Consider the following 23,568-nt stretch of genomic DNA (forward strand, 5'->3'; position numbering starts at 1 on the left):
CAAGCCAAGGGTTAAGATCCCCTTACCGGTCATCTTTTTTTAAAAAAAAAGCTGCCCAGAATTCTGATGCAGGCTGTGCAAGGGCCTCACTTTGAGAGCTCGGCCAAGGCACAGATGGGGCACCTCCCCACCTGGGCACCCCAGGCAGGAGATCTTGGTCTGAGGAGGGAATCTACCCCCAGACATGGCCCTACCCTCTAAGCTCTAGTCCTTTTTTTTTTTTTTTTTTTTTAAAGATGACCGGTAAGGGGATCTTAACCCTTGACTTGGTGTTGTCAGCACCACGCTCACCCAGTGAGCGAACCGGCCATCCCTATATGGGATCCGAACCCATGGCCTTGGTGTTATCAGCAACGCACTCTACCGAGTGAGCCACGGGCCGGCCCCAAAGCTCTAGTCTTTTAAGCAGTCCTGGGGAGGCAGTGACTTGGAGCAGGCTAGCCCGGGCCCCCGACCACCTACCCTTCATAGCTGCGCCCTGGGCTCCCTGCATCCTCAATGTGGAGCCTTACAGGCCTCACCCCTCAGGCCCACCAGAGCTGGGTGGGCCCATCTGCTCAGGAGGAGACCTCTCAGGGAAGAACTCCAGGGAAAGTCCAGGTCTCTGCCTGGGGGGCTTTCTGTGAAGAGTCTCATCCTTCCCAGCCCCTCCTGCAGTTTCCATGGCAACTGTTGCCATGGTATTGCTGGGTGAGGAGTTGATGGGGAAGAGGGTGGACCTCAGGCCCACATCCACCCCAGCCTCTGTGAGAACAGATGTTCTATCTCCACAGCCCTGGGAGACCTCCAAAACTGGGGGATCACCCCCCAAAGGAATCATTGAGTAAAGGATGGGAGAGAGAGAGTCAGCAAACCCCCCCGCCCCCAGTGAACCCCACCCCCTGCTGCCTGGCACGCCTCTGTCCTAGCACACGCCACGTCGCATTGCATTATCTGTTTACTTGTCTGTCTCTCCCACCACAGTGTGAGCTCCTCGGGGTGGGAACTGTCTGACTCATTATCCTTCGTCCCCAGGGCCCAGCACAGGGCCTGGCACAGGCAGAACTGAATTGCATTACATAAAAAGCCAAGTCTGGCTCTGGGGGTTTAGTGGCAGCACCATTGGATGGGGAAGTTCCCAAGCTGGGGGTCTAACAGACACTGAGGTTTGAATCCCAGCTCTGCTGTGTGACCTTGGGTGAGATAATTCACCTCTCTGAACCTCAGTTGCTTCATCTGTACAATGATAGTTTCCATATTAGATCATTGTTTGGAGGACTTGGGGATTCAATCAGAATTTACTGGGCATTGGGCTGGCCTGTGGCTCACTCGGGAGAGTGCGGTGCTGATAACACCAAGGCCACAGGTTCGGATCCTATATAGGGATGGCCGGTTTGCTCAATGGCTGAGCGTGGTGCTGACAACCCCAAGCCAAGGGTTGAGATCCCCTCCCCGGTCATCTTCTAAAAAAAAAAAGAATTTACTGGGCATTGGGCTGGCCTGTGGCTCACTCGGGAGAGTGCGGTGCTGATAACACCAAGGCCACAGGTTCGGATCCTATATAGGGATGGCCGGTTTGCTCAATGGCTGAGCGTGGTGCTGACAACACCAAGCCAAGGGTTGAGATCCCCTCACCGGTCATCTTCTAAAAAAAAAAAAAAGAATTTACTGGGCACCTCTTGTGTGCCAAACCCTGTGCTAGGTGCTGGGATACAGTGGTGGACAGAAAGATGCTGGCCCTGACCTCCTGAAGTTCATGGTCTGGCAAGAATGAAAAGCACTTGCCTGGCACCTGGAAATGGTTAATAAATGCAGGATTTACCATTCTTCTCCTTCCCCATTACAGTGGCTGACTCCTCCCCAACAGCCTCTGCTCTCCCCAGAGGTGGGGCAGGGTGAGGGCCCCAAGAGAAGACCTTGAACCTGAGAGCCCTGGGACTAGTCTGTTGTCCCCAGGACCCTGGGGTGCAGGAAGCCTTTTGAGTGCGACTCAGGCTCTGGGCTGGGGGCAGGAGACTTGGGTTTTGCCTCTGGCTCTGAACCCCATACGAGCCTGAGTGTGTCTTTTCCCCTCCCCGGGCCTCCATGTGCCTCTCCATGAATGAGGTGGCTGGCCAGATCTCTATGGTCTCTTGGGCTCTGGCCTACTCCACCCTTTCCTGGGTCCTAGGTCCTGGGGATCCCATGACTGCCAAGTCTGGCAGCCTGATCCCTGGAGAGGCCCCCACCCTCATGCTTGTGCCAGCCTGGGGGTGGGACCAGAGACGGATGGGGAGATGAGAAGAGCTGACAGGACAGAGAGAACTGGCACCCTCAAGAGTCAGCCAAAAGGACAGCTGAGGTTGACATCAGCACAAGCAGATGTCTGAGGTATTGACTGTTAGGTCTGGGGACAGGAGATGACTTTGTAACCCCTCTGACTAGTCCTTCAAAGGGAGCTGGGTTCACACGGGTCTGAAGGGCAGGGAGTTTTCACTGCAGAGAAACTCAGAACAGATCTGAATCTATGGTCTGCTCTGCTAGATACTGGCTGTGCAACCTGAACATCTCCAAGCCTCGGTTTCCTCATCTGTAAAATGGGGATAATAATAGCACCTACCTTATGGGGCTACTCTATGGAGTCCATGAGACTCCCGCAAAGCACCTGGCATATGGTAGGCACTTAAGAAGCATGAATTCTTTTCCTTGCCTCCGCCCCTCCACCCCCCTGCCTTGTCCTCACCCCAGCCAGATGGGGCCTCAGGAAGGGGAAATGAGATGCTGCCCTTCCCCACAGCGGAAAGGAGGGGAGGAGGTACAGCTCCGTTTCCTGGGATCCACTCTGTGGCTACTGGACACAGGCATGTGGGGCATGCCTCAGTTTCTCTTGGGCTGAACAGCAGTGGCTGGGTTGGGGCAGGGACTTCCTGTTGGCTCAAAACCAACACAAGACATATAAGAGAGATCTCGGGTGTTGTTGGTCTAGTTTCTTGGCAGCTCAGATGCATGAATTGTGACCCAGGGGATTTGGGAGAGGGCCTTTTCCACCTTTCTGAGCTGCCATCTCCCCCTATTCACCTGAAGCCTTTGGACTAAGGTGCAGTGAGGCCAGCACTTTGGGGAGAAGTCTGGATCTCCCAGTGATAGGACAGGTACTCCTGGGAGCCCCTTAGATCTTGACCCTTCTCTGACTCCCACTCATTGCAGGGACTTCCTGCCACGAGGATCTGGCATTGTCACCCGGCGTCCCCTGGTTCTGCAGCTAGTCAATGCCACCACAGGTATGTGTCCTCCTCCACCAGCAGCAAGGCTTGGTCTCTCCAGCCCCTCACCCCATCCCCAAGGGGAGGTCCAGCCTAGTCGCTGACCTGGCTCACTGTGTGACTTTGGGCAGGACTTCCCCTCTTTGGGCCTCGATTCCCCATCTGCACAGTGGGGATAAAAATGCATAACGGAGACGTGAGTTGTTCTGTTTGGTGTGTGTGTGGCGGGGGGAAGCCTATTACCTGTGGGAGCTGGGACCCAGGTGGGGTTCCCGACTGTGACGCCTACGCTTCTGGGGCAGAATATGCTGAGTTCCTGCACTGCAAGGGGAAGAAATTCACCGACTTCGAGGAGGTGCGCCTGGAGATCGAGGCCGAGACCGACCGGGTCACCGGCACCAACAAGGGCATCTCGCCGGTGCCCATCAACCTCCGAGTCTACTCCCCGCACGGTGAGGAGACCCGGCCCCGCCCCACCCTCTTGGCTCCCTCGCGTAGCCACGCCCCCCGGGATTACCTCTCTGGGCCCCGCCCCTTTGGTGGAGCCTCCTTGCACAGGCCGCTCCTCCTGCAGACTCCGCCCCCACAGCGCCATCGTGCCAGGACTCCGCCCACCTCTGGCCACGCCTCCAGTGGGCGGGAGCTTTAGCGCTGCTGTCCCCAGCCCCGACCGCCACGACCGCGCTCCGAGCTCATCCTCTCTAAGCCCGGCCCCGTTCCTTACCTCCGCCCGCCCGCGGCCACGCCCCTAGCCTTGAGCCCGCCCTCTCGCCGCCCTGTCCAGTGCTGAACCTGACCCTGGTGGACTTGCCCGGAATGACCAAGGTTCCCGTGGGGGACCAACCTCCCGACATCGAGTTCCAGATCCGGGACATGCTCATGCAGTTCGTCACCAAGGAGAACTGCCTCATTCTGGCCGTGTCCCCTGCCAACTCCGACCTGGCCAACTCCGATGCCCTCAAGGTCGCCAAGGAGGTGGACCCCCAGGGTAAGTTCCTACCCAGCAGCGGATGCGCAGGGCCCCAGGTTCTTAGTGTGAAGGGTGCCCCTGGAGGGTCTAAGCAGAATAGAGGCGGGATCAGATTTATGCCTTTAATAATTATTTTGGACACTCGATGCGGGATGGAAGAGGGGGGAAGAGGGCATGCAGGGAGTGAGTGAGGCAGGGAGCAGGCAGGAGGCTGAGGGGAGCGGGGGGGGGGGGGGGGGGGGGGGGGGGGGGGGGGGGGGGGGGGGGGGGGGGGGGGGGGGGGGGGGGGGGGGGGGGGGGGGGGGGGGGGGGGGGGGGGGGGGGGGGGGGGGGGGGGGGGGGGGGGGGGGGGGGGGGGGGGGGGGGGGGGGGGGGCGTGGGAGTGCATGTGTGTGCAACTGGCGGATGCAGATGTATACAGCCCTCCTGCTGCCCCCCAGGTCAGCGCACCATCGGGGTCATCACCAAGCTGGACCTGATGGACGAGGGCACAGATGCCCGAGATGTGCTGGAAAACAAGCTGCTCCCCCTGCGCAGAGGTAAGCAGGCCACTCTCCTGACCTACTCCCCTCCCCTTCCCCTCACTTCCCATCCCTGCAAGGCTGATTGCCCGTGACCTTGACCCCACCCACAGGCTACATTGGGGTGGTGAACCGGAGCCAGAAGGACATTGATGGCAAGAAGGACATCACAGCTGCTTTGGCCGCTGAACGGAAGTTCTTTCTCTCCCATCCATCCTACCGCCACTTGGCTGACCGCATGGGCACACCCTACCTGCAGAAGGTCCTCAACCAGGTGGGGACCAGGCCAGGATGGGGCCTGGGGAAACCAGCATTAGAACAGAATAATTTAAGTGTGTTTTGAGGAGACCAGCAGAGGTTAGCATCCCCATCATGCAGATGAACAAACTGAGACCCAGAAAAGAAAAGCAACTTGCCCACAGTCTCACAGCCATTTAGCAGCTGAGCTTTCCTGACCTTTCCCTCTCTGGACCTGCAAGGGAGCCCTGGAACTCCCTAAGACATAGAGAAGACTCAGACTTTGTGTGGAGGGTGGCACTGACAACGGCCTGGGTTCGGGGGCCAGGATTGGAGTGTACTTGGCTGAAGACCTTAGTTCCCTCTGAAATGGGGAAAGGCTGATCTGGAGATGGTGATGGGTGATCCCAGGGGCTTCCCTACGATGTTTTTCCATCTGCAACGGGGCTTCCAGAACTGAGGCGTGCTTACGCGCGTGTGCGTGTGTGTGTGGGTGTGTGGGTGTTGATGAGAAAGGGGTAGTGGGGAGTGCCACAGACCTGGGTTCCAGTGCCAGCTTTGTCACTCCCCCACTAAGACATTCTCTCCAGCTCTCTGAGTCTCTATTTCTGTATCTGTAAAATGGGGCAATGGTTATCAGATCCTATTTAATAGGGTTGTTGCAAAAGTTCAGAGAGATACTGTGTGTGTTTGTGGGATGGGGGGAATCTAGCGAGAGTGAGTGCCAGAAGTTGGGAATTACCTTAAGATAGGCCTTAAATCCAGGAGGTGCAGGGGGCAGCCCTCCTGCCACTCCTGCCCCAGACACATTTGGGTTGGCCATGGTGTCTAAAAATATTAAATTAGTCCAAAATCAGGTAATTGCAAATTCAAATCCAGATTTCTGGCTTATATTGAAAATTGAATTATGCACTTGTTCATTCAATTAATACACACCTCTGTGAGCACCTACTAAGGGCCAGACCCTTCCCTCAGGCAGCTTTCATTCTGGTGACCAGGGCAGCAGTGGGCAGGACCGAGGCTGCCCGCTATAGCTCTGCCTCCACCTCACCACGTCCACACAGCCCCCTGGCATCCTGGGCCCTGTGAGCACTAACCTTTTCCTTGCCCCCACCCCCACCCCCAGCAACTGACCAACCACATCCGGGACACGCTGCCGGGGCTGCGGAACAAGCTGCAGAGCCAGCTGCTGTCCATTGAGAAGGAGGTGGAGGAGTACAAGAACTTCCGTCCTGATGACCCAGCACGCAAGACCAAGGCCCTGCTGCAGTGAGGCCCCCCCACTCCTGACCCCCCATCACTGAGCTGCCCCACCCCTCCCCTACCTCTCAGCACCATCCTCAGCACGGACTCCCCCAGGGCTCACTTCACTGGGCTGCTGCTGCCCCCTCAAGCCACTCCACTGTCCCCCCAGGATGGTCCAGCAGTTCGCCGTGGACTTTGAGAAGCGCATTGAGGGCTCAGGAGACCAGATCGACACCTATGAACTGTCAGGGGGAGCCCGCATTAATCGCATCTTCCATGAACGCTTCCCCTTTGAGCTGGTCAAGGTATGACAGGCAGCGCAGGGGCAGGAGGGCTCAGGACTTCCCCACCCCCACCCAGGACTCTCTCTGACATGTACCTTTGCTGAGTCCATCAGAGGCCTGGTGCCCAGCCCTGAGTGGGGGGTGGGCTCTGTCTTGACCTCCCACCTGATGGGGACAGGCCCTGACAATCCTTCTCTGCTCTCCTACACAGATGGAGTTTGATGAGAAGGAGCTCCGAAGGGAGATCAGCTATGCCATCAAGAATATCCACGGCATTAGGCATGTATTGGGACTGGGAAGGGGGGCTGAACCCCAGAAAGCAGGAGGGTCTAGCACAGAGGCACAGAGAGTGATGAAGTGGGCCTCCGTCGGGAAGTTTCTGAGAGCCTGGTCCCCACTCCCCTTAACCCCAACTCTGGCTACATCTGGGGGAGGTGGATGGGAGGCCTGGGTCACCCCCTTCCTTGCAGCCTGCTGGCCTCCTTTGCTGTCCTGGGGAGCAGGGCTTGGAGGTTGGGCCAGCAGGGCAGAGCCCAGAGTACAGGTGGCTGGGGAAGCACCCTCTAGGGCCGGGTTCCCTGCTCATCCCCAGGGTGAGACAGCTCCCCCCAAGTCCCATCCAGGTGGCTGAGCATAGGTGTCCAAACCACTGGGTAGGGCCCGGGGTGGAGTGGCTAGGTATGGGTCTGTGTTCCTTTATGCTGGGCTGGGGCTTCTCAACCCTCCAGACCCTTCCATATTCCCATTAGCCCAAAGTCAGTCCCACTCCACCCCACCTGCCTTCTTCTAGGCAACCCCAAGGACCAAGGAGCAGGAAGGAGGATTGGGAAGTAGTCTCTGTTCCCTAAAAGCTTAGACCCCCTTCCAGGATCCAGATCTACACTGTGTTGATTCATCAAATCCATCCTACAGAACATTTTAAAGCACCTACCATGTGCTGGGCAGTGAACAAGACTGAAATGTCCCTGCTTACATGCAGGTTCAATTCCTTACATGCAGGTTTGGCGGTGAATTTATATACTGATAACTATATTGGCGGAGATACAGAAAAAAATCCCTCCCCTGGTTTTAAAATAAAATGCTTTATTCCTGGAAAGGCTCTTGAGGAGAACCCAGTTTGGCACGCTTTAAAGAATTTGTGGCCATAGAACCTTCTGTACGAACAGACTCTTAAGAGAAAGGAGGACACTTACAACAGATATAAGCAGACTTTATTTTGCCCCAAAAAGCATCAATTGAAAGCCCCTCATTAGAATCCCTCCTGCCCATTTTATAGATGAGGACACTGAGGCCCAGAGAGAGGCAGTGGAAGGACCCCATGGACAGAGCTCAGTGGTTCAGGGAGGGGCCCTGGCCTGACACTCCTGGCAGGCACTGGCCTGTGACACTGTGCCCTTTTCCCACTCTGGGCATTCAGAACAGGGCTGTTTACCCCAGACATGGCCTTTGAGACCATTGTGAAAAAGCAGGTGAAGAAGATCCGAGAACCGTGTCTCAAGTGTGTGGACATGGTTATCTCGGAGCTAATCAGCACCGTTAGACAGTGCACCAAGAAGGTAACCTGGCAGCCTGGGCCAGCCCCCCGCCTCTGCCCCACGCTGCACTGCTGCCAGGCGCTCCTGCCCCACGTCCCCCACTGCCTCCTCGGTAGCATGTACAGACCTCAGCGGGGTGGGGGAGGCAGGCCACTACAGACCACGAGAGGGGGACTCTCTGAGGGGGCCTCACCCACCCCCTGGCCTCCAGGCCCTAGACTAAGCAATTGGATGGACATTGGCGAGGCAGGTATGATGGCTGGCTGTTTACTCAGAGAGCCTACCAGGAGCTCTTCCAGCTCAGAGAGAATAAGGCTTGGGGTTACCATGAGCCCTATCCCTGCCCTCAGAGGTGGGTCATCTTTGGGGGCTCCAGGGAGGGGTCTTGGGGAAACCTTAGCCCTGGAGACAGGTGAGGTATGGAGTTTTCTTGGGTGCTGCTCTCTACCAGAGGGGTGCAGAGAACCCAGGACTAGCAGGTACCCTGACTCCCACTATCCTTCATCCTCCCCATTCTCACCCCACCCTCACCCAGTAGCCTTGCTCAGGGCCTTCCCCTTCCCTTCCATCCACATCTAGCCTTCCAGGGACAGAGCCCTCCCCCATGTGCTCCATCACCTGAGCCTCACAGAACCATACAAGGAGGGCAGGGCAGGGAGGATGGTGCACATTTCACAGCAGGAAAAACTAAGGCTCAGGTGATCAAGTGACTTGCCCAAGGTCATATTAGCTAGGTGGTGACAAAGCTGTTACTCAAAGCTGGGGCTTTGGACTCCAAGTCCAGTGCTCCTTGATTCTACCTGCCCCCCCCCAGCATTCCTTCCTTTCCTCTCCCCACTACTGCCCTGGCCCCTCTATCACCACCTCCATTCTTTCTGTCTTTCCTCTTCTCTCTCTTTCTGTCTTTTGGAGCCAAGTTTCCCTAGACCCCTAGACCCCTTTGGAGGAAAGGCAAGGGATGCCCCTTGAGGAGAAAGGGGGGCAGGAGTAGAACATGGATCTGGAGAGTGGGGGTCAGGCTGCTATGCTGCAACTCCAGGAGGCATTATCTGCACCATGGTTTATGAGAATGGAGCCCCCTGGATTTGTGCAGTGCACAGCCTGAGCAACTGTATGCAGCAACCCAAGTGGAGGTAGGGAATGGTGCTGGGCTTTAGAGTCAGGATGAAGCAAAAACGGGGGGCATTGGGGAACCTAGAATTGAGCAGGATGGGTAGGTGGGGTCCCAGTCTTGTCCTGGCCTGGGTCAGCTCTTTAGGAGGATCCAAGGTGTGGACAAAGATGGCAAAGGGAAAGAGAGAAATGGCAGGCTTAGTGTTGCTGAGGAATGAAGGAGGGAGAGCAGCCCTGGGGAGAGGACCTGAGTTCAGTAGGGGTCTGTTCAGAGCGGGGCCTTGGTCCCTCAGACTGCCAGCTATACCCACAGAGCTCTGGAGAATGCTTGGCAGCAGCTGGGAGGTGCCAACCCTGGGTGGAGGTAGGGAGGGCCCGGTCCACACTCACATTGTCTTCTGTTCTCTCTCTCTCTCTCTCTGTGTCGATGTCTCTCTCTTCCCCCATGCCTGTGCCATCCTCCCCCACCCTTGGCCCCTGGCCCTGCTTGGCTGTCACTCTCCTCCCTGTCCGTGGCTGCTCTTCCTCCTGTCCCCTCCTCTTCCCCGGGTGCAGGACGGGCCTCTTCACACCTGACCTCGCTTTTGAAGCCACAGTGAAAAAGCAGGTGCAGAAGCTCAAAGAGCCCAGTATCAAATGTGTGGATATGGTAGTCAGTGAGCTCACGGCCACCATCAGAAAGTGTAGCGAAAAGGTATGATGGCCGCCTGGGTGGGGCTGGGCCTGGCCATCCTTTCCTGGTGGCCGTGGCCTCCTGTGGGCAGAACCATCTCCTGAGCAGGCCTAGCAGCCTCTCAGCTACCCACATGAACCCAGATGCACATGCCGGCCTGATGATTCCTGGCTTTAGTATTTCCTGCCAGCTTCTAACCCTGGGTCTACTTGTACTCACGATCCTTCCAGATCCCCATCTCTGCTAGAGGACTTTGCTCCAACCCAAGCATTCTCAGTAGCCCCTTTCCATCAATAATAATGTCTGTGATGAGGAGATGGCAGCTGTTTATTGAGCACCTACTGTTAAGCACTGATCTTACCATCTGATGTAATCCTCTCAACAACCCTGAGAAGCGGGTAGCATTATTATCCCCATTTTACAGATGACAAAACAGAGTCTCAGAAAGGAAAAGCAGAGTGGGATTCAGATTTAGGAAGATCAAGGGAAGGGATCTGAGGTCAGGGTCTCTTGGGGTGGGAAATCTATCCTAACTTAAAACCAATTTGCCTAAAAGCATATTGGATTACTCACTTTACAGTAATCCATATGTATTTGACAGGGTCTGCCTCTTTTAAGTTGTCTGTAACCTTTTAGATGCCTTTTTCCTATTTGTCTACTTTGGGGCATTTTGAGGATTTTTAGTCAGGTCGTCTAAAGCAGTTCTTCCCAAGGGAGTGCAAGAGAATTGAATGCCTGCAGGAGCTTTTCCAAAATTCACATGCCACCCACCTATCCCGAGCAGCCTGAATCAGAGTCGCTGAGGGTGAGCCCAGTCTCATCTATATCTGAAAAAGTTCCATATGCCAGGGGGTGGGGAGCATATCTGCCTTATCTTCAACTTTCAAATAAGTATCGTCTCCATTCTTTTCTACTGAACAGTGTGTTGTGGAATCCTTGCATGTTGCAAGAGAAAGATTGGTCTCACGCCTTTTAATTGCTTACTTGTATTCCACTGTTAGCAGTGTGGCATGATTTATATATTCAATATCCCAATATCCTATTGATGAACATTTAGGTTGTTTCAACTTTTTTCTTTTCCCTTTTTTTTCCTTTTTTTTCTTTTGCTTTTACTTCAGCGAACACCCTTATAGATGTATTTGTAGTACTTATCCTCTTGTTTCTTTAGAGCAAATTTCTAGATATAGAACTTCCTGGTCAGTAGATAGCATTCACAGTGTTAGTAACTTCTGTAAAATTACCCTCCAGAAAGTTTTCACCAATTTATATTCCTCCAGATCTTTTTTTCTATATGTTGTTTTGTTTATTTTGTTAGGTAATCACACTGTGAATATATTAGCATCATGCTTTTTCTCTTAATAACTTACATTTTTTGGAGTATTATTACACAGTTTATATATAAACATTTTTAATGGTTGCGTAAGATTTTATTGAATAGACTTATCATGGTTTATTTAACCACTCTCCTATTGGTGAACGCTTAGATAGTCTCCAGTTATTTAACATTATAAATAACCTGGCAATGAACATCTTTGTGGATAGAGAGTTTTATTTTTCTTTCTCTCAGATTATTTCCTTAGATTCCTAAAAGATTGGTTACTAGATATAAACATTTTAAAACCATGGGACACTTTGCTGAATTTTATTCCAAAAGGAAAGCAGTAATGTAAATGGTAAAATTTTGGGAACAGCCTAAAAGTTCATCGGGAGGGGATTGATAGTATGTAAAGCATCACACAGGCAATAGAATACTATAGCTGATAAAGGGACAAGATTATTTGTTTACATTCACATGTCCCTCCACAATGTACTGTGGGGGTGGGGGGAAGCAGATTTCAGAAAAGACCATATGGTATTTTTGAGAAAAAATAATATATATGAATGATAACATTCCAAAGGCATATTCACCAAATTGCTAACCATTATTTTGAAAGAGGGCAAGGAACGTAGGAATCTTTCCATTTCTCCTTCTTGAATTTTAGTCATATTCAAGTCTTTTAAAGTAAGTCTGTGTGATTTTTGTGAGCAGAAAAATTGGGCAACAAAAACTTTAAAAAGAAAAGCTTTGATCTAAAAGGAGGAAAATAATATTTTTGATGTATTTAATAAACAGTAATTATTTTTTCTTTATATGGCAAAACTCACCCACCTTTGCCTTTATTTTTTCCTCCCCAAGTTTTCTAAGCTTAGCAAGCTACTCCTGCCAGAGGTTTGATAAGAGTTCAACTCTAGTTACTCCTCGCCCTGCTGGGATTAGACTTTTTATTTTATTTTATTTTTTTAGGCAGCTGGCCAGTACAGGGATCGAACCCTGGACCTTGGTGTTATCAGCACCACGCTCTAAGCAACTGAGCTAACCGGCCAGCCCCTGAGATTAGACTTGTCACCTCTGAATGAAATTAGCGGTTAATGTTGGGCATGGGGTATGCTATTCAATCCTCTCAACAACCCTGAAAGGGAAGGCGCCATTACTACCCCATTTTACATGTGAAGAAACTGAGGCTCAGAGAGGTCCAGTTGCTTTTCTAAGGAGTGTTGGCAGGCAGGGGCTGGCTTTGAACCCAGGGCTGTGTGGGTCCAGGGGCTGTGTCCCTGACCACCAAACCAGAGGGCTCCAGTCTGACTGCCCCACTCAGCCAAGGACTGAGCAAGAAAAGTTCCATTTTAGAAATTGGCTAAAAGTCCTGGAAATGCTCAGAGACAGCCAGAATGGAAAAAGATGCTCAAAGGGAACAGAACTCAGAGGGGCTGGGGCTGCCCTGTCATGTGTGAAGAGTGGAAAACTTGAGAAACGTAACCGCCAGGCGGTTAGTGAGAGAGTTGGTCATGCTCTTTGGCAAACTGCTCCCTCTTCCTCCCTCCTTGCCTCCCCCCACACCCCCACCTGGGGGGGAGCACTTGGGACCACCTCGGAGGAGGCGTCATGGGGTGACTCAGTCCTGAATCTCTGCTCAGATTTGGAGACTATGAGGAGTGGGAGTCCATCCTGGAGCCTCGTGGCGCAGTGAGGTCCACTGGGCCCCTTCAGTCAGCAGTTTTAAGCCCCTGGTCTCAGGCCTCCCCTCCCCCATGTCCCACATCAGTGTGGTCACATCAGCCACACCCTTAGCCCAGCCACAGGATGGGTGGGATGTGGGCATTTCTCACGTCTGCCTGTCTTGGGCTGGCATCCAGGGCACCACTTTCCTCCCCCTCTTCCTGCCTCTCCTGATGTCCCCTCCCTATCTCTATGGCCTCCGTCTTGCCCTCAGAGTCACCACCTGTGACCCAGGCGCACCATACCCCGCTCTCTTCTCACACTGGGGAATCCACCTGATGAGCCTGACCCAGGTGTGGGAAGAGGAACAAGGAGCAGTCCTGGCTTTGCCTCCATTACCCCACCTGGGCCCCACATGGACCCCCAATGGGGAGGGCAGCCCAGCAAGACTGGACGTCCCTGCGGGTGGGCTCAGAAGCTCAGCGAGTTTCTCTCCCTGAGAAAAAGCTGTTCATGAACCAGAGGGCCGAGGATCCTGTGTCCACACACTCTGGCAGGGAGGGCAAAGACATCCATCCTTCATTCATTCCCTCCTTCCTTCAACGTGCCCTCTGAGCACTGGCAGGGAACCCAGCCCTGCTCCACCCCTACCTTTGGGGCAATTACTACCCAGTTGGTTGGGGGAGGTGGAGGGGGAGCCACAGGAAGGCCCCAGCTCAACTCTTTGGCAATGGGGGCAGGCTTTCTGGAGGAGGTGATGGCCAACAGAGCCTTGAAGTAGAGTGAGTCACCTGGGCTTTGTCCAGACCCCGCTTAGATGAAGGCAGATTCACAGGCCACAAGCAAAGAGGGAAGGGTTTGGAGCAACTTCTCATTCAGCCTCAGTTAATAAAAATTGAGAGGAAATAGGTGCTGCTGAGCTCCTATCCCAAGGGAGTGGGGTAGAGACCGCTTGGTTGGCCTGCTCGGAGCCGGGCATGGGGGCTGGGGCTGATGGTGCCAGGCAGGGGCATGCAAGGGGAAGCGGGACTGGGTGGAGTCCACCGAGAGGGTCCAGGGTCCAGCCAGGCCCCCCGCGGGGTACTGCTCATGCTGCTGCACCCCCGCCTGTGCCTGCTGCCCTGCGCCCCCGCATGCCTGTGCCTGTGGCTCCTGCTTGTGATCTGGTGTGACTGCTGGTCCCCCCGAAGCCCTCCGCCTCCTGCTCTGACCAGGAGCATTGCCTGTCCTCTGCCTGACTCAGGAGGCCAACTGGCACCTTGGGCCCCGCCCTCCCCTGATTCCTCCCGGGTAGGAATATGGAGGCCGTTCCCTGCCTGATTCTCTACCTGGCTGTCCCTCCCAGCTTTGGGGAAGGCCAGGGGTAGCTCTGAGGGTCAATTAAAGCCTTGGGAGCTCACAGTCCCCCAACAAAGGCCTCCATATTACAGCTCTGTTTCCAAGACAGCTGCTGTCAAGACAGCGGCAGGGACAGGCTGATCCCCAGGGTGTTTCTCCCCATGGGAACTGCCCCTTCCCACTGAGTTGCCCAGTTAGGCCAGTGGAGAGGGCCTGAAACCAGGAAGACCCTTGAATTGCCATTTGGAACCCACACCTGGGGGAAAGGGGTGGCCGTGGCTCGGTGCCATCAGCTTCCTGAGACCCCAGGTCTCTTCCCCACGTGGTTAGCATTCCGTGTGTGCTGCCCACCCCGCTCCCCTGGATCCCTGGACTCGGGTGGGGTTTGGGTGCTCCCTGCCCATGCCCCCAGTGTACGTGGCTCTCTCCCCTCCCGCCCTTCCCCAGCTCCAGCAGTACCCAAGACTACGGGAGGAGATGGAGCGCATCGTGACCACGCACATCCGGGAGCGCGAGGGTCGCACTAAGGAGCAGGTGGGCCTCCCGGCACTGCCCCCTCTTCCCGGTCTGCCGTGCTTGTCCTTGGGGTCTCTTCTGTCTCAGTCTCGGTCTCCCTGTTCTCATACTGACTGTCTGCATCTCTCTCTCGTTTTCATTAGGTTGGAACACACATAACGTGAAATGTACCATTTTAGCCAGTTTTGCATGCACAGTTAATGGCTCTAAGCACATTCACACTGTTGTGCAGCCATCACCACCATCCACCCCAGAACTGCCTTTATCTAGCAAAACTGAAATTCTGTCCTCATGAAACACTAGCTTAAACATTCCCTCCTCCCCAGCCCCTGGGAACCACCTTTTTTCTCTAGGAACGTGACTTCTCTGGTCCCTCCTAGAAATGGAATTATGCAGCATTTGACCTTTTGTGTCTGGCTTATTTCACTTAGCATATTGTTTTCAAGGTTCATCCATGTTGGATGTAGTGTGTGTCAGAATCTCCTTCCTTTTTAATGCTTGAGTAACATTCCACTGTATGGATATACATGGATTTTGTCTATCCATGTGGGTTGTGTCTACCTTTTTGCCACTGTGAATAACGCTGCTGTGAAGCATGTACAAATATCTGCTCCAGCCCCCACTTTCAGTTGTTCTGGGTATGCACTGAATTGTTAGGTATGTACGTGGGTACACGGGGTATGTACATGGAATTGTTAGGTATGTACGTGGAATTGTTAGGCCACATGGTAATTCTCTGTTCAATTTCTTGGGGACCACTGCACTGTTTTCCACAGTGGCTGTACCATTTTACATTCCCATCGTCTGCTTCCTTCTCAGTCTAGCTCTCTCAGCTTTCTGCAGTCTATCCTTCTGGTCATCTCTTTGAGCCTCTCTCTGTCTGTCTGTTTGCTATTTCTCTTACACCCCTCATGGCCGCCCCCCTCCTTTTATGTCAACACGCACCAAGTATTCCTTCCTTCATCATTCAGTCTCAAACATCGTCAGTGAATGCTGTGTCTGAGCTGTGAGAAGCTCAGAGGCGGGTCCTCTTTCCCGGCCCAGCTCTGCCATCCCTCTGCCTCCACCTGCCCGTGGCTCCCACTTCCCAGCTCCTATCCGCACACATCCCTTCTCCACATGGTGCTGTCTCAATCCGCTCACATTTTTGTTGTTGATGCCATGTTCTAAAATCCTTATTGGTCTATTTTTAATTGCAAAAGTGATAGGTACTCAATAAAACATTCAATCAGTGTAGAAGTGACTAAATTACAAGTAAGTGTCCCCCTCCATTCACTCTTCCCCACCTCCAGTCGCTCCTGCAAAATAACTGTTATTAACAGTTTTGTGTGACCCCTTCCAGGCATGTCCTAGCCATGTGCACTCACACACACACACACACACACACACATGCACACACACACACACTCTCCAGATTCCATCTTTATCGTAAAAAACCATAATCCTTTATCATAAAAAACCATAAACCAAAATCTTTGCCTTTCTCCTCTAAAGATAATTGCAGTAGCTAACATCTGTTGAGTACCTATTACATGTCAGACATGTGACCTGCCTCCTCTCATTGTGTCTTCACCAGTCCTGTGAGTTGTGGAACTTGAGGCTCAGCGAGGACAGATCACAGACCTGAGGCACACAGGAAGCAGCAGGGCTTGGCTCTGGACCCAGCAATCTGCATCCAGAAAGTCACTCCTATCACGATCCAATCACAAATCCCTTCACAATTAATAATTTGCAACGGGGTGCCTTCCATGACAGAACCTAGAAACTGTCCTTATTCTTTTGAACAGCTTCGGAGTACTTTATTGGTTGGAGGGACAATAATCTATTTCACCTTCTGATGGCCATTGGCTAGTCCCCAATTTTTCTCTGTTACAAACTACTCTACAGTGAAAACTCTGGTACATGAGGCCGGCCCGTGGCTCACTTGGGAGAGCGTGGTGCTGACAACACCAAGTCAAGGGTTAAGATCCCCTTACCAGTCATCTTTTTAAATTAAAAAAAAAAAAAGAATATATGCACACATTAATGTTGTTATTTTGCCAAATTGCCATCCGAGAAGGTGATAATAATTTACACTTCCACCGACAGTATGAGAGATCCATCTCCACTTATTTGTGCCCACATTGGTCATTATCAATATTTATTATCAATTTGATAGGTTTTAAAATGGTCTCATTGTTTTAACTTACATTTCTTTATAAGTGAGGGTGATCGTTTTTTACATATCCCTATTGACTGTATGCATTTCCTCTATGAATTACCCATTCATGTTCTTTGACTATTTTGAGTTGTGTTTCTTTTGTCTTTTACTTAGTGATTGTAGCGACTCTTTATTTATTATGGATACTAACCTCCTGTATGTGCTTCAAGTATTTTTTCTCCCAGCTTGTGATGCATTTTAAAACGCTGTCGTGTCTTTTCCATTTGCCCACTGACTTACGTATCCTTGAAGGTCATGCTTCTTATCGATATTGAGCTGGCTTACATGAATACCAACCATGAGGACTTCATAGGCTTTGCCAAGTGAGTGCTCCCTGGCCAGAGAAGGTGACACCTCTCATGTGCGTGGGTCTGTGTGTGTGGAGCCCAGGCCTGCTAGGTTAACCCTCTGGGTCCCGTGCCCACTGGGCAGTGGGCAGTGGAGCTGGGCCTCTTGAGAGGAGCTGTTCTGAGACTCCTCCCGTCTCTCATATTAGTGCTCAGCAGAGGAGTAACCAGATGAACAAGAAGAAGGCTTCAGGAAACCAGGTGAGCGGGCCCCAGGGCCCCAGCCCAAGGGATGGAGGGTGCCGGATGGACGCCATACTCTGAGATCCCCCTCCTCCAAGGGAAGGGTCCCACGGGGGCCAGGGAGCCTGTCAGCTGCCAGCCACAAGCCTCCCACTCTGCCTCAGTAACCCTCTCTCCTCTCTCCCCGATGCTTCTCGTGATTGCTATGGTTACCTCTTTGCAGGATGAGATTCTGGTGAGTACCAGGACTGGGGCTCTTGGATTGTGTAGTGAGGGGGAGGAGGGTGCCTATCGGCAGTGGGGATCTGCAGGGGGGCAAGAGGGCGCCCTTTGGCTTGAGCCGCTCACCCACACCAGCACGTGGGTGTCCCTCACCCACTCTCAGGCCACAGACAAGGCCTAGCCACATGCACAGTCCCAACCACAGTCCATTATTTTATTTTTTTTTTAAAGATGACCGGTCATGGGCCAGCCCAGTGGCGCACTGGAGAGTGCGCCACTTGGGAGGTCAGCGGTGCTCCCGCCAAGGGTTCGGATCCCACGTGGAGAACGGTTTCCGCTCACTGGCTGAGCGCGGTGCGGGCGCAACACCGAGGGTTGCGATCCCGTTGCCGGTCAGTAAAAAAGACAAAAAAAAGGAAAAAAAAAAAGACTATTGGGGCCGGCCTGTGGCTCACTCAGGAGAGTGCGGTGCTGATAACACCAAGGCCACGGGTTCGGATCCCATATAGGGATGGCCGGTTTGCTCACTGGGCGAGCGTGGTGCTGACAACACCAAGTCAAGGGTTAAGATCCCCTTACTGGTAAAATAAAGATGACCGGTAAGGGGATCTTAACCCTTGACTTGGTGTTGTCAGCACCACGCTCACCCAGTGAGCAAACCGGCCATCCCTATATGGGATCCGAACCCGTGGCCTTGGTGTTATCAGCACCGCACTCTCCTGAGTGAGCCACAGGCCGGCCCCAATAGTCTTTTTTTTTTTCCTTTTTTTTGTCTTTTTTACTGACCGGCAACGGGATCGCAACCCTCGGTGTTGCGCCCGCACCGCGCTCAGCCAGTGAGCAGGAACCGGTCTCCACATGGCACGGTCCATTATTATGTACGCTTCAAGCACCTACTTCAGGCAGAGCTAGCATGTGGGGTTGGGTGGGCAAAGTGCCTGGTAGGGGCCTGGCACTAAGAAGGTGCTCCTTAAACATCTGGTGGATGAATGGATGGATAGGTGGATGCTTATGAGAGAGACATGCTTGTAAGAAGTGGACAGCCATCTGCAGCAGAGAGTTGAGTAAAGAGATGAATGAAAAGTCAAGAGACAAGTCCCTCCTCACCCGGTGTCCTGCTCTCTGTCCTCCAGACATCTGCAGAAACATCACTCATCAGGAGCCCTTCCTCAGCCCCAGTTGTACACTTGAGCCCAGGGTCCTTGGGTTTTATTTCTGTAGGTTCCAGAGGCCGTAGTTTCTTTGTAAGAATCTAGGTGTTTGTGTGCTTATTGGCTTAATGTCTATTTCCCTCCCAGGCCCTATAAGGGAAGCCTGAGTCTGTCTTGTTTGTTGTTAAATCCTCAGCCCCAAGCTCAGTGCCTGTCATGCAGAAGGTGCTCAACAGAAGGAAGGAATGGAGGAATGTAATATCTCAGGCCAGTTCAGTTCAGCCAACACTCGCTGGTGCCTATACTGTGCTGGCACTGGGCAGGAGTCAGACCCTGCCCCTGCTCCATGGAGACCTGGGCCTGCAGGCAGGGCCCAGCTAAGGCCTGAGAGCCCCAGGGTGGGATTTGGGGGAGCAGGAGGTCCCTGGTGCAGATGCTCCAGAGGGAGGCTCTGGATGAGCAGGGATGAATCAGGGCTGGGAATGGCTGAGGGGAGGATGAAGGCTGCAAGTCAGGTCAGGGAACAGGGCTAGATCTCCTGGTCAGATCCTGGGACAGAGAGAGGACGCGTCCAAAGATGGTGACAAGACACTGAGGGGATCCTTGCCTGACCAGGACAGGATGGGGGAAGGATCTAGGGATTTTTGATTCTGTGTCCCTGTTAACTGGCGAAGGCAGCTGTAGTGTCCCCTCAGCTCAGCTGCTGATTAGCTGTGTGCCTTGGGTTCTCAGCAGGGTGCTCAGGGAAACCAGAAATGGGGAAGCGGGGCTTTGAGGGCCTCAGAAGCAAGCCTGGACCCAGAGGGCTTTGCAGCCAGCCCCTGCTTCCTTGGTCTTTTCTGGATGCTCAGAGAAGAAGCTGGGGATGGGAGCTGGGGGAGGGAGCAGACACAGTTCCCTTGTCCTCTCAGTCTGACCCACCACCGGGGCTGGGCAGTGACTCTGCCCTTGGAGTAGGATCCACAGGCCCTGGTCTGTGGTGATGGCTCAGGACAGTTCTGGAGACAGCTGCTTCCTGCTGTGAAAAGGGTCCTTTGCATATTACTCTGAGCTCTCCCCTGGAGGAAGGGCCTGGGTAATTCATGTCTCTGCCTCAGGGGGCCTGGGGCCAAAGACTCTTAGAATCATATTCATATAGTATTCATTTTCTCTTGCCACAAGTATTTATTGACTGCTCACTGTCTGCCAAGCACTCTGCAGGGTGAGGGGATGTATTAGTGAACAAAAGAGTTTACGGTTTAGCAGGGGAGAATGTATAATCACACACACACACACACACATACATACACAGAGAGAAATTGATTAAGAATCTGTCATTGTTACAGAAGAAGACTTAAGAGAATGATCAAAGATTATTATGGGGATCTTGATTTCTATTGGGGGCCAGGGAGGGCCTGCCTGAGAATGTGAATTCTGAGCTGATACCCAAGGGTGACTAGTATTTTCCAGGCAGAAAGGGAGGAAAAGCGCTTTCTAGGCAGAAGCAATGGCAGCAGGCACAAAGTCCCTGAGGTCAGAAACAAGTCTCAGAATAGATCAGACCTTAAACTGAAAAGACACCCCGACGTGTCTTGCCCAATCAGCCACATAAACTCTGCTTGCACACTTTTGGCAATGAGAAGCTCGCTCCCTACCAGGCTGCCAGTCCCTTACTCAGACAGCCCTGCCTGTCAAAGGACTCTTTAACCTGAGCTGACCTCTGCCTTCCTCTGTTTTCTACTCTTTCCACTTGTGGTTCAAACCAGGGCAGGTCTAGCCCCCACCATCCCCAACCTGCCAGGCCTCTGAGAGTTGGGGGAGGGGTGGGCTTTTGAATGCCTCTCTTTGCCCACCCCATCCTCCATAGGTACGCCTGGCCCCCACCCACTGACCCTGCCCCCTCACCCTCCAGGTCATCCGGAAGGGCTGGCTGACCATCAATAATATTGGCATCATGAAGGGGGGTTCCAAGGAGTACTGGTTTGTGCTGACTGCTGAGAACCTGTCCTGGTACAAGGATGACGAGGTGAGTAAAGGGACACTGGTTGTCAAGGGGCCGGTCTGGTGGCCAGAGTCAAGCTCAGACCCTTAGAGTGGCTTGGACCACAGAACAGGGGTTTTAGAAGTCCCATCAAAGATTCATGGATGGAGGTGGGTGGGATACAAGGATCAGAGGTAGGCAATCCTGAGTGCCCAGGGGGAGGTGCCCTCCCACCCAGGTTGGAAGGAGAAGGTGGCAGAACTGAGGGGCTTGGGGCTGAGTGCCCTGGAGAGGGTGGGCAGGGGTGCTAGTGCCCCTCCCTGACCCTGCCGGCCTGCAGCCTTCCTGTTTTCCTGCTCCAGGGCGTGCCGCCGCCTCCATGGCCCCACAGGCCCATGACACACACGAGTCCAGCTGCCAGACACCCGGTTAACCCCTGCACCCCAGTCCCCTAAACCCCTGCAGTCCAAGGGAGATACCTAGGGTGCCTCCAGGCCACAGAGCAAGGACTGATGGTGCCCTGCACAGCCACCACACAAAACCCTTCCCCGGCCACCAGGGTATGCGGAAGCCCGCTGCCACCTCCCTCCCCTGATGCTGGTCTCCTTTAAGAATGAGTCTGTTTGGCTTCCACATCTGGATTCCAGAGGTGACCAGAGAGAATGGGGAGGGTTGGGGGGGGCTTGTGGTAATGAACTCCAGCTGGCCAAAGAGTGGGGGAAGGGACTCTCTCCTTCTTGAGGGGGCTGTTGGAGGATAGGGGGCTCTCAAGGGGCAACGAGCTGAGCGTAGGGGCCAGTGACTATAGTCTCCAAGCCCCCTCCTTGGTCCCTGTCTCCTCCAACTCTGTCCTGGGCAGGGACCCCACCTCCTACCTTGGGCGGGGCCCTCTGTCGTCATTGGCAGGGGCGCCAAGCCATCTGGACCTCATTACCCAACGCTGGCTTCTCCCGAGCACGGGGGCCCCCTGGAAAGGATGGAGTGTGAGGTGGCATGGGGCAAAGGTGTGGGGGTTGCTTCCTGTGCTGTCACCCTGGCAGGCTCCCTAGATGCCCCCATGGGTCTGGTGGTCTTCTGTTGGGTTCATCACAGGACCAGGGGGCTGTGACCTAGGGCTGAGGGCCCAAAACTGACCATGCTGGGGGTGGGGGGCAGGACGAGTGTCCCCTTACTTGGGTGTGTGGGCCTTTAGTGAGCTTTGTGTGTACATTTGAGTTTAGTTGTGTGTGGAAACCAGCTCTGAGTCGTGTACGTGGTGGGGCGCATGCAGTGAGGGCTAGGAGGTGGGGGTACCTGTGTGCGTGTGAGTGTGGCTTGTGAGTGTTGTGTGTGGGTGTTTTGTAGGAGAGTGTGTTTGGAATGTAAGCATCTAGGTGTGCTTGGAATTTGAGGGTCTGCGTGTGTGTTTGGGGGCAGCATGTATGTGCTCGAGGTGTGATTCTCAGCGTGTGTGCCTACACTGGGGGTGTAAATGTAGGTGTGGGGGGAGCGGGCTGGAGGATGGAGGGCGAAGGTGGGATATTTGAGAATATGTGTATCTGTTAAGGATGTGAGGATGGGGGAGGGGAGTGCTCCATTGTGAGGGTGTATGTGTGTGCGTGCACACGTGTGCACTTGTAATGTGCATGTCTGTTTGGGGACATGGATATGAGATTTAAAATTTGGTATGTGTCGGAGTTGTGAGGGTGTGGGTGTCGGAGGTGCATGTGTGTTGGGTGAGTGGATTTTTGCACTAGGACTGCTGGGGACATGCAAGTGGTCTGGCTGGGGGGAGGGTGGTTTGTCCACCTCCTCCACCCAGCCGCCAGCCCTCTGGTCTTTGGGGTGAGGGAGGCCCTCTGCACAGACAGGCAGCTGCCCACAACCCCAGACCCCGATGATCCCCCCATCTTCTCAGTCTTCCTCTGCCGCCCTCCCCCCATCCCCACTGCTGTTGCCACCAGTCCCCCATCCCTCTGCGGCCTCCTCCCAGCCCACCCTGTGCCCCCCAAACCCCCTGCCCCAGCTCCAGGCTCCAGTTCTGGGTTGGCAGGTGGGGATCGGTCCAGCTCTCCAGCGGCGGTGCCGATGGTCTAACCCAGCCCAGCCTAACCAATGTGCAGACTACTGTACAATTTGGGAGTCCTGAACAGATAGTCTAAACACTGGGTAGACGGAGTGGAGGTGTCCTCTGGTCCATCCAGGCAGCAGTGTCCATCCGGTGGGAGTTTCGGCCCCATCCCCTTGAGATCCGAGGTCCCCCCAGCCCCAGTGTCCCCCCAGCCCCAGCCCAGCCAGCCCGTGGTCCCCTCTCTGCTCCCGACTCCCCTTCTGCCTTCTTTGACGTGGCAGGGGTGAGCAGGAGCCCGGGCTGGGAAGGAGGGGCCTGAGTAGGGGGCCGGCCAGCAGGAAGGGAGGGGTGGGGGGAGGAGGCTGCTCCTACCTAGTGTCCAACCCCGAAGCACAGGGCGGGTGGTGGCGGGGCCTCCCTCGAACGGTTCCAGATGTTCCCTGGCCGTGTGTGCAACTTCCTCCTCTCCTCCCCCTGCCGCCCTCTGAGGCTCCCGGCCACCCGCCTGGCATAAAGAAGGCTTTATGCAGCTGCATGGGCCAGGCGGGTGTGGGTGGGGGCAAGGAGAGTGGGCAGAGTGACTGCAGGATGGGGAAGCAAGGTCCCCCTAAACCTAGTCCCCTACGTAAGATCCTAGGCCAGGCACATGCCCAAGCTCTCTGAGTCCCTGAAACCCACACAGACCCCCTCATAGGTCCTGTGGTGTTGGGTGGCCAAGTGGGTCAACACAGCAGAAACGCCTCCCCTCCTCCCAGAGCCCCTGCCTGGGGTACCTCCTCCCCACATCCCTGGACCTCTCCCCTCAAACACAGCAGCCTACAGACA

At 54.1% G+C, this 23,568-nt stretch overlaps 1 protein-coding gene and 1 non-coding gene across 7 annotated transcripts in view; one reads left to right on the forward strand and one right to left on the reverse strand.

The window, feature by feature from the left end:
• The first annotated feature begins 3,167 nt into the window (after positions 1-3,167).
• DNM1 (dynamin 1) overlaps positions 3,168-23,568 on the forward strand; it is a 30,032-nt gene continuing 9,631 nt past the window's right edge. For all 6 annotated transcript variants that reach the window (XR_550972.1, XR_550973.1, XM_008579160.1 and 3 more), the window contains exons 1-14: positions 3,168-3,239; positions 3,524-3,673; positions 4,006-4,209; positions 4,632-4,730; positions 4,826-4,986; positions 6,076-6,218; positions 6,364-6,499; positions 6,690-6,757; positions 9,682-9,820; positions 14,562-14,648; positions 17,083-17,153; positions 17,327-17,378; positions 17,584-17,595; positions 20,625-20,738. Coding sequence is in view for 4 of the 6 variants with exons in the window: in XM_008579160.1 (XP_008577382.1) it covers positions 4,038-4,209; positions 4,632-4,730; positions 4,826-4,986; positions 6,076-6,218; positions 6,364-6,499; positions 6,690-6,757; positions 9,682-9,820; positions 14,562-14,648; positions 17,083-17,153; positions 17,327-17,378; positions 17,584-17,595; positions 20,625-20,738 (1,254 nt within the window). In the remaining 2 variants the exon portion in view is untranslated. The remainder of the gene's footprint in view (positions 3,240-3,523; positions 3,674-4,005; positions 4,210-4,631; positions 4,731-4,825; positions 4,987-6,075; positions 6,219-6,363; positions 6,500-6,689; positions 6,758-9,681; positions 9,821-14,561; positions 14,649-17,082; positions 17,154-17,326; positions 17,379-17,583; positions 17,596-20,624; positions 20,739-23,568) is intronic.
• On the reverse strand, positions 12,089-12,162 carry TRNAI-GAU. The gene has a single exon. It is a non-coding gene; the product is annotated as a tRNA-Ile (tRNA).

The sequence above is a fragment of the Galeopterus variegatus genome, unplaced genomic scaffold (genome assembly GCF_000696425.1).
Source record: "Galeopterus variegatus unplaced genomic scaffold, G_variegatus-3.0.2 Scaffold80, whole genome shotgun sequence".
NCBI classification, from domain to species: Eukaryota; Metazoa; Chordata; class Mammalia; order Dermoptera; family Cynocephalidae; genus Galeopterus; species Galeopterus variegatus.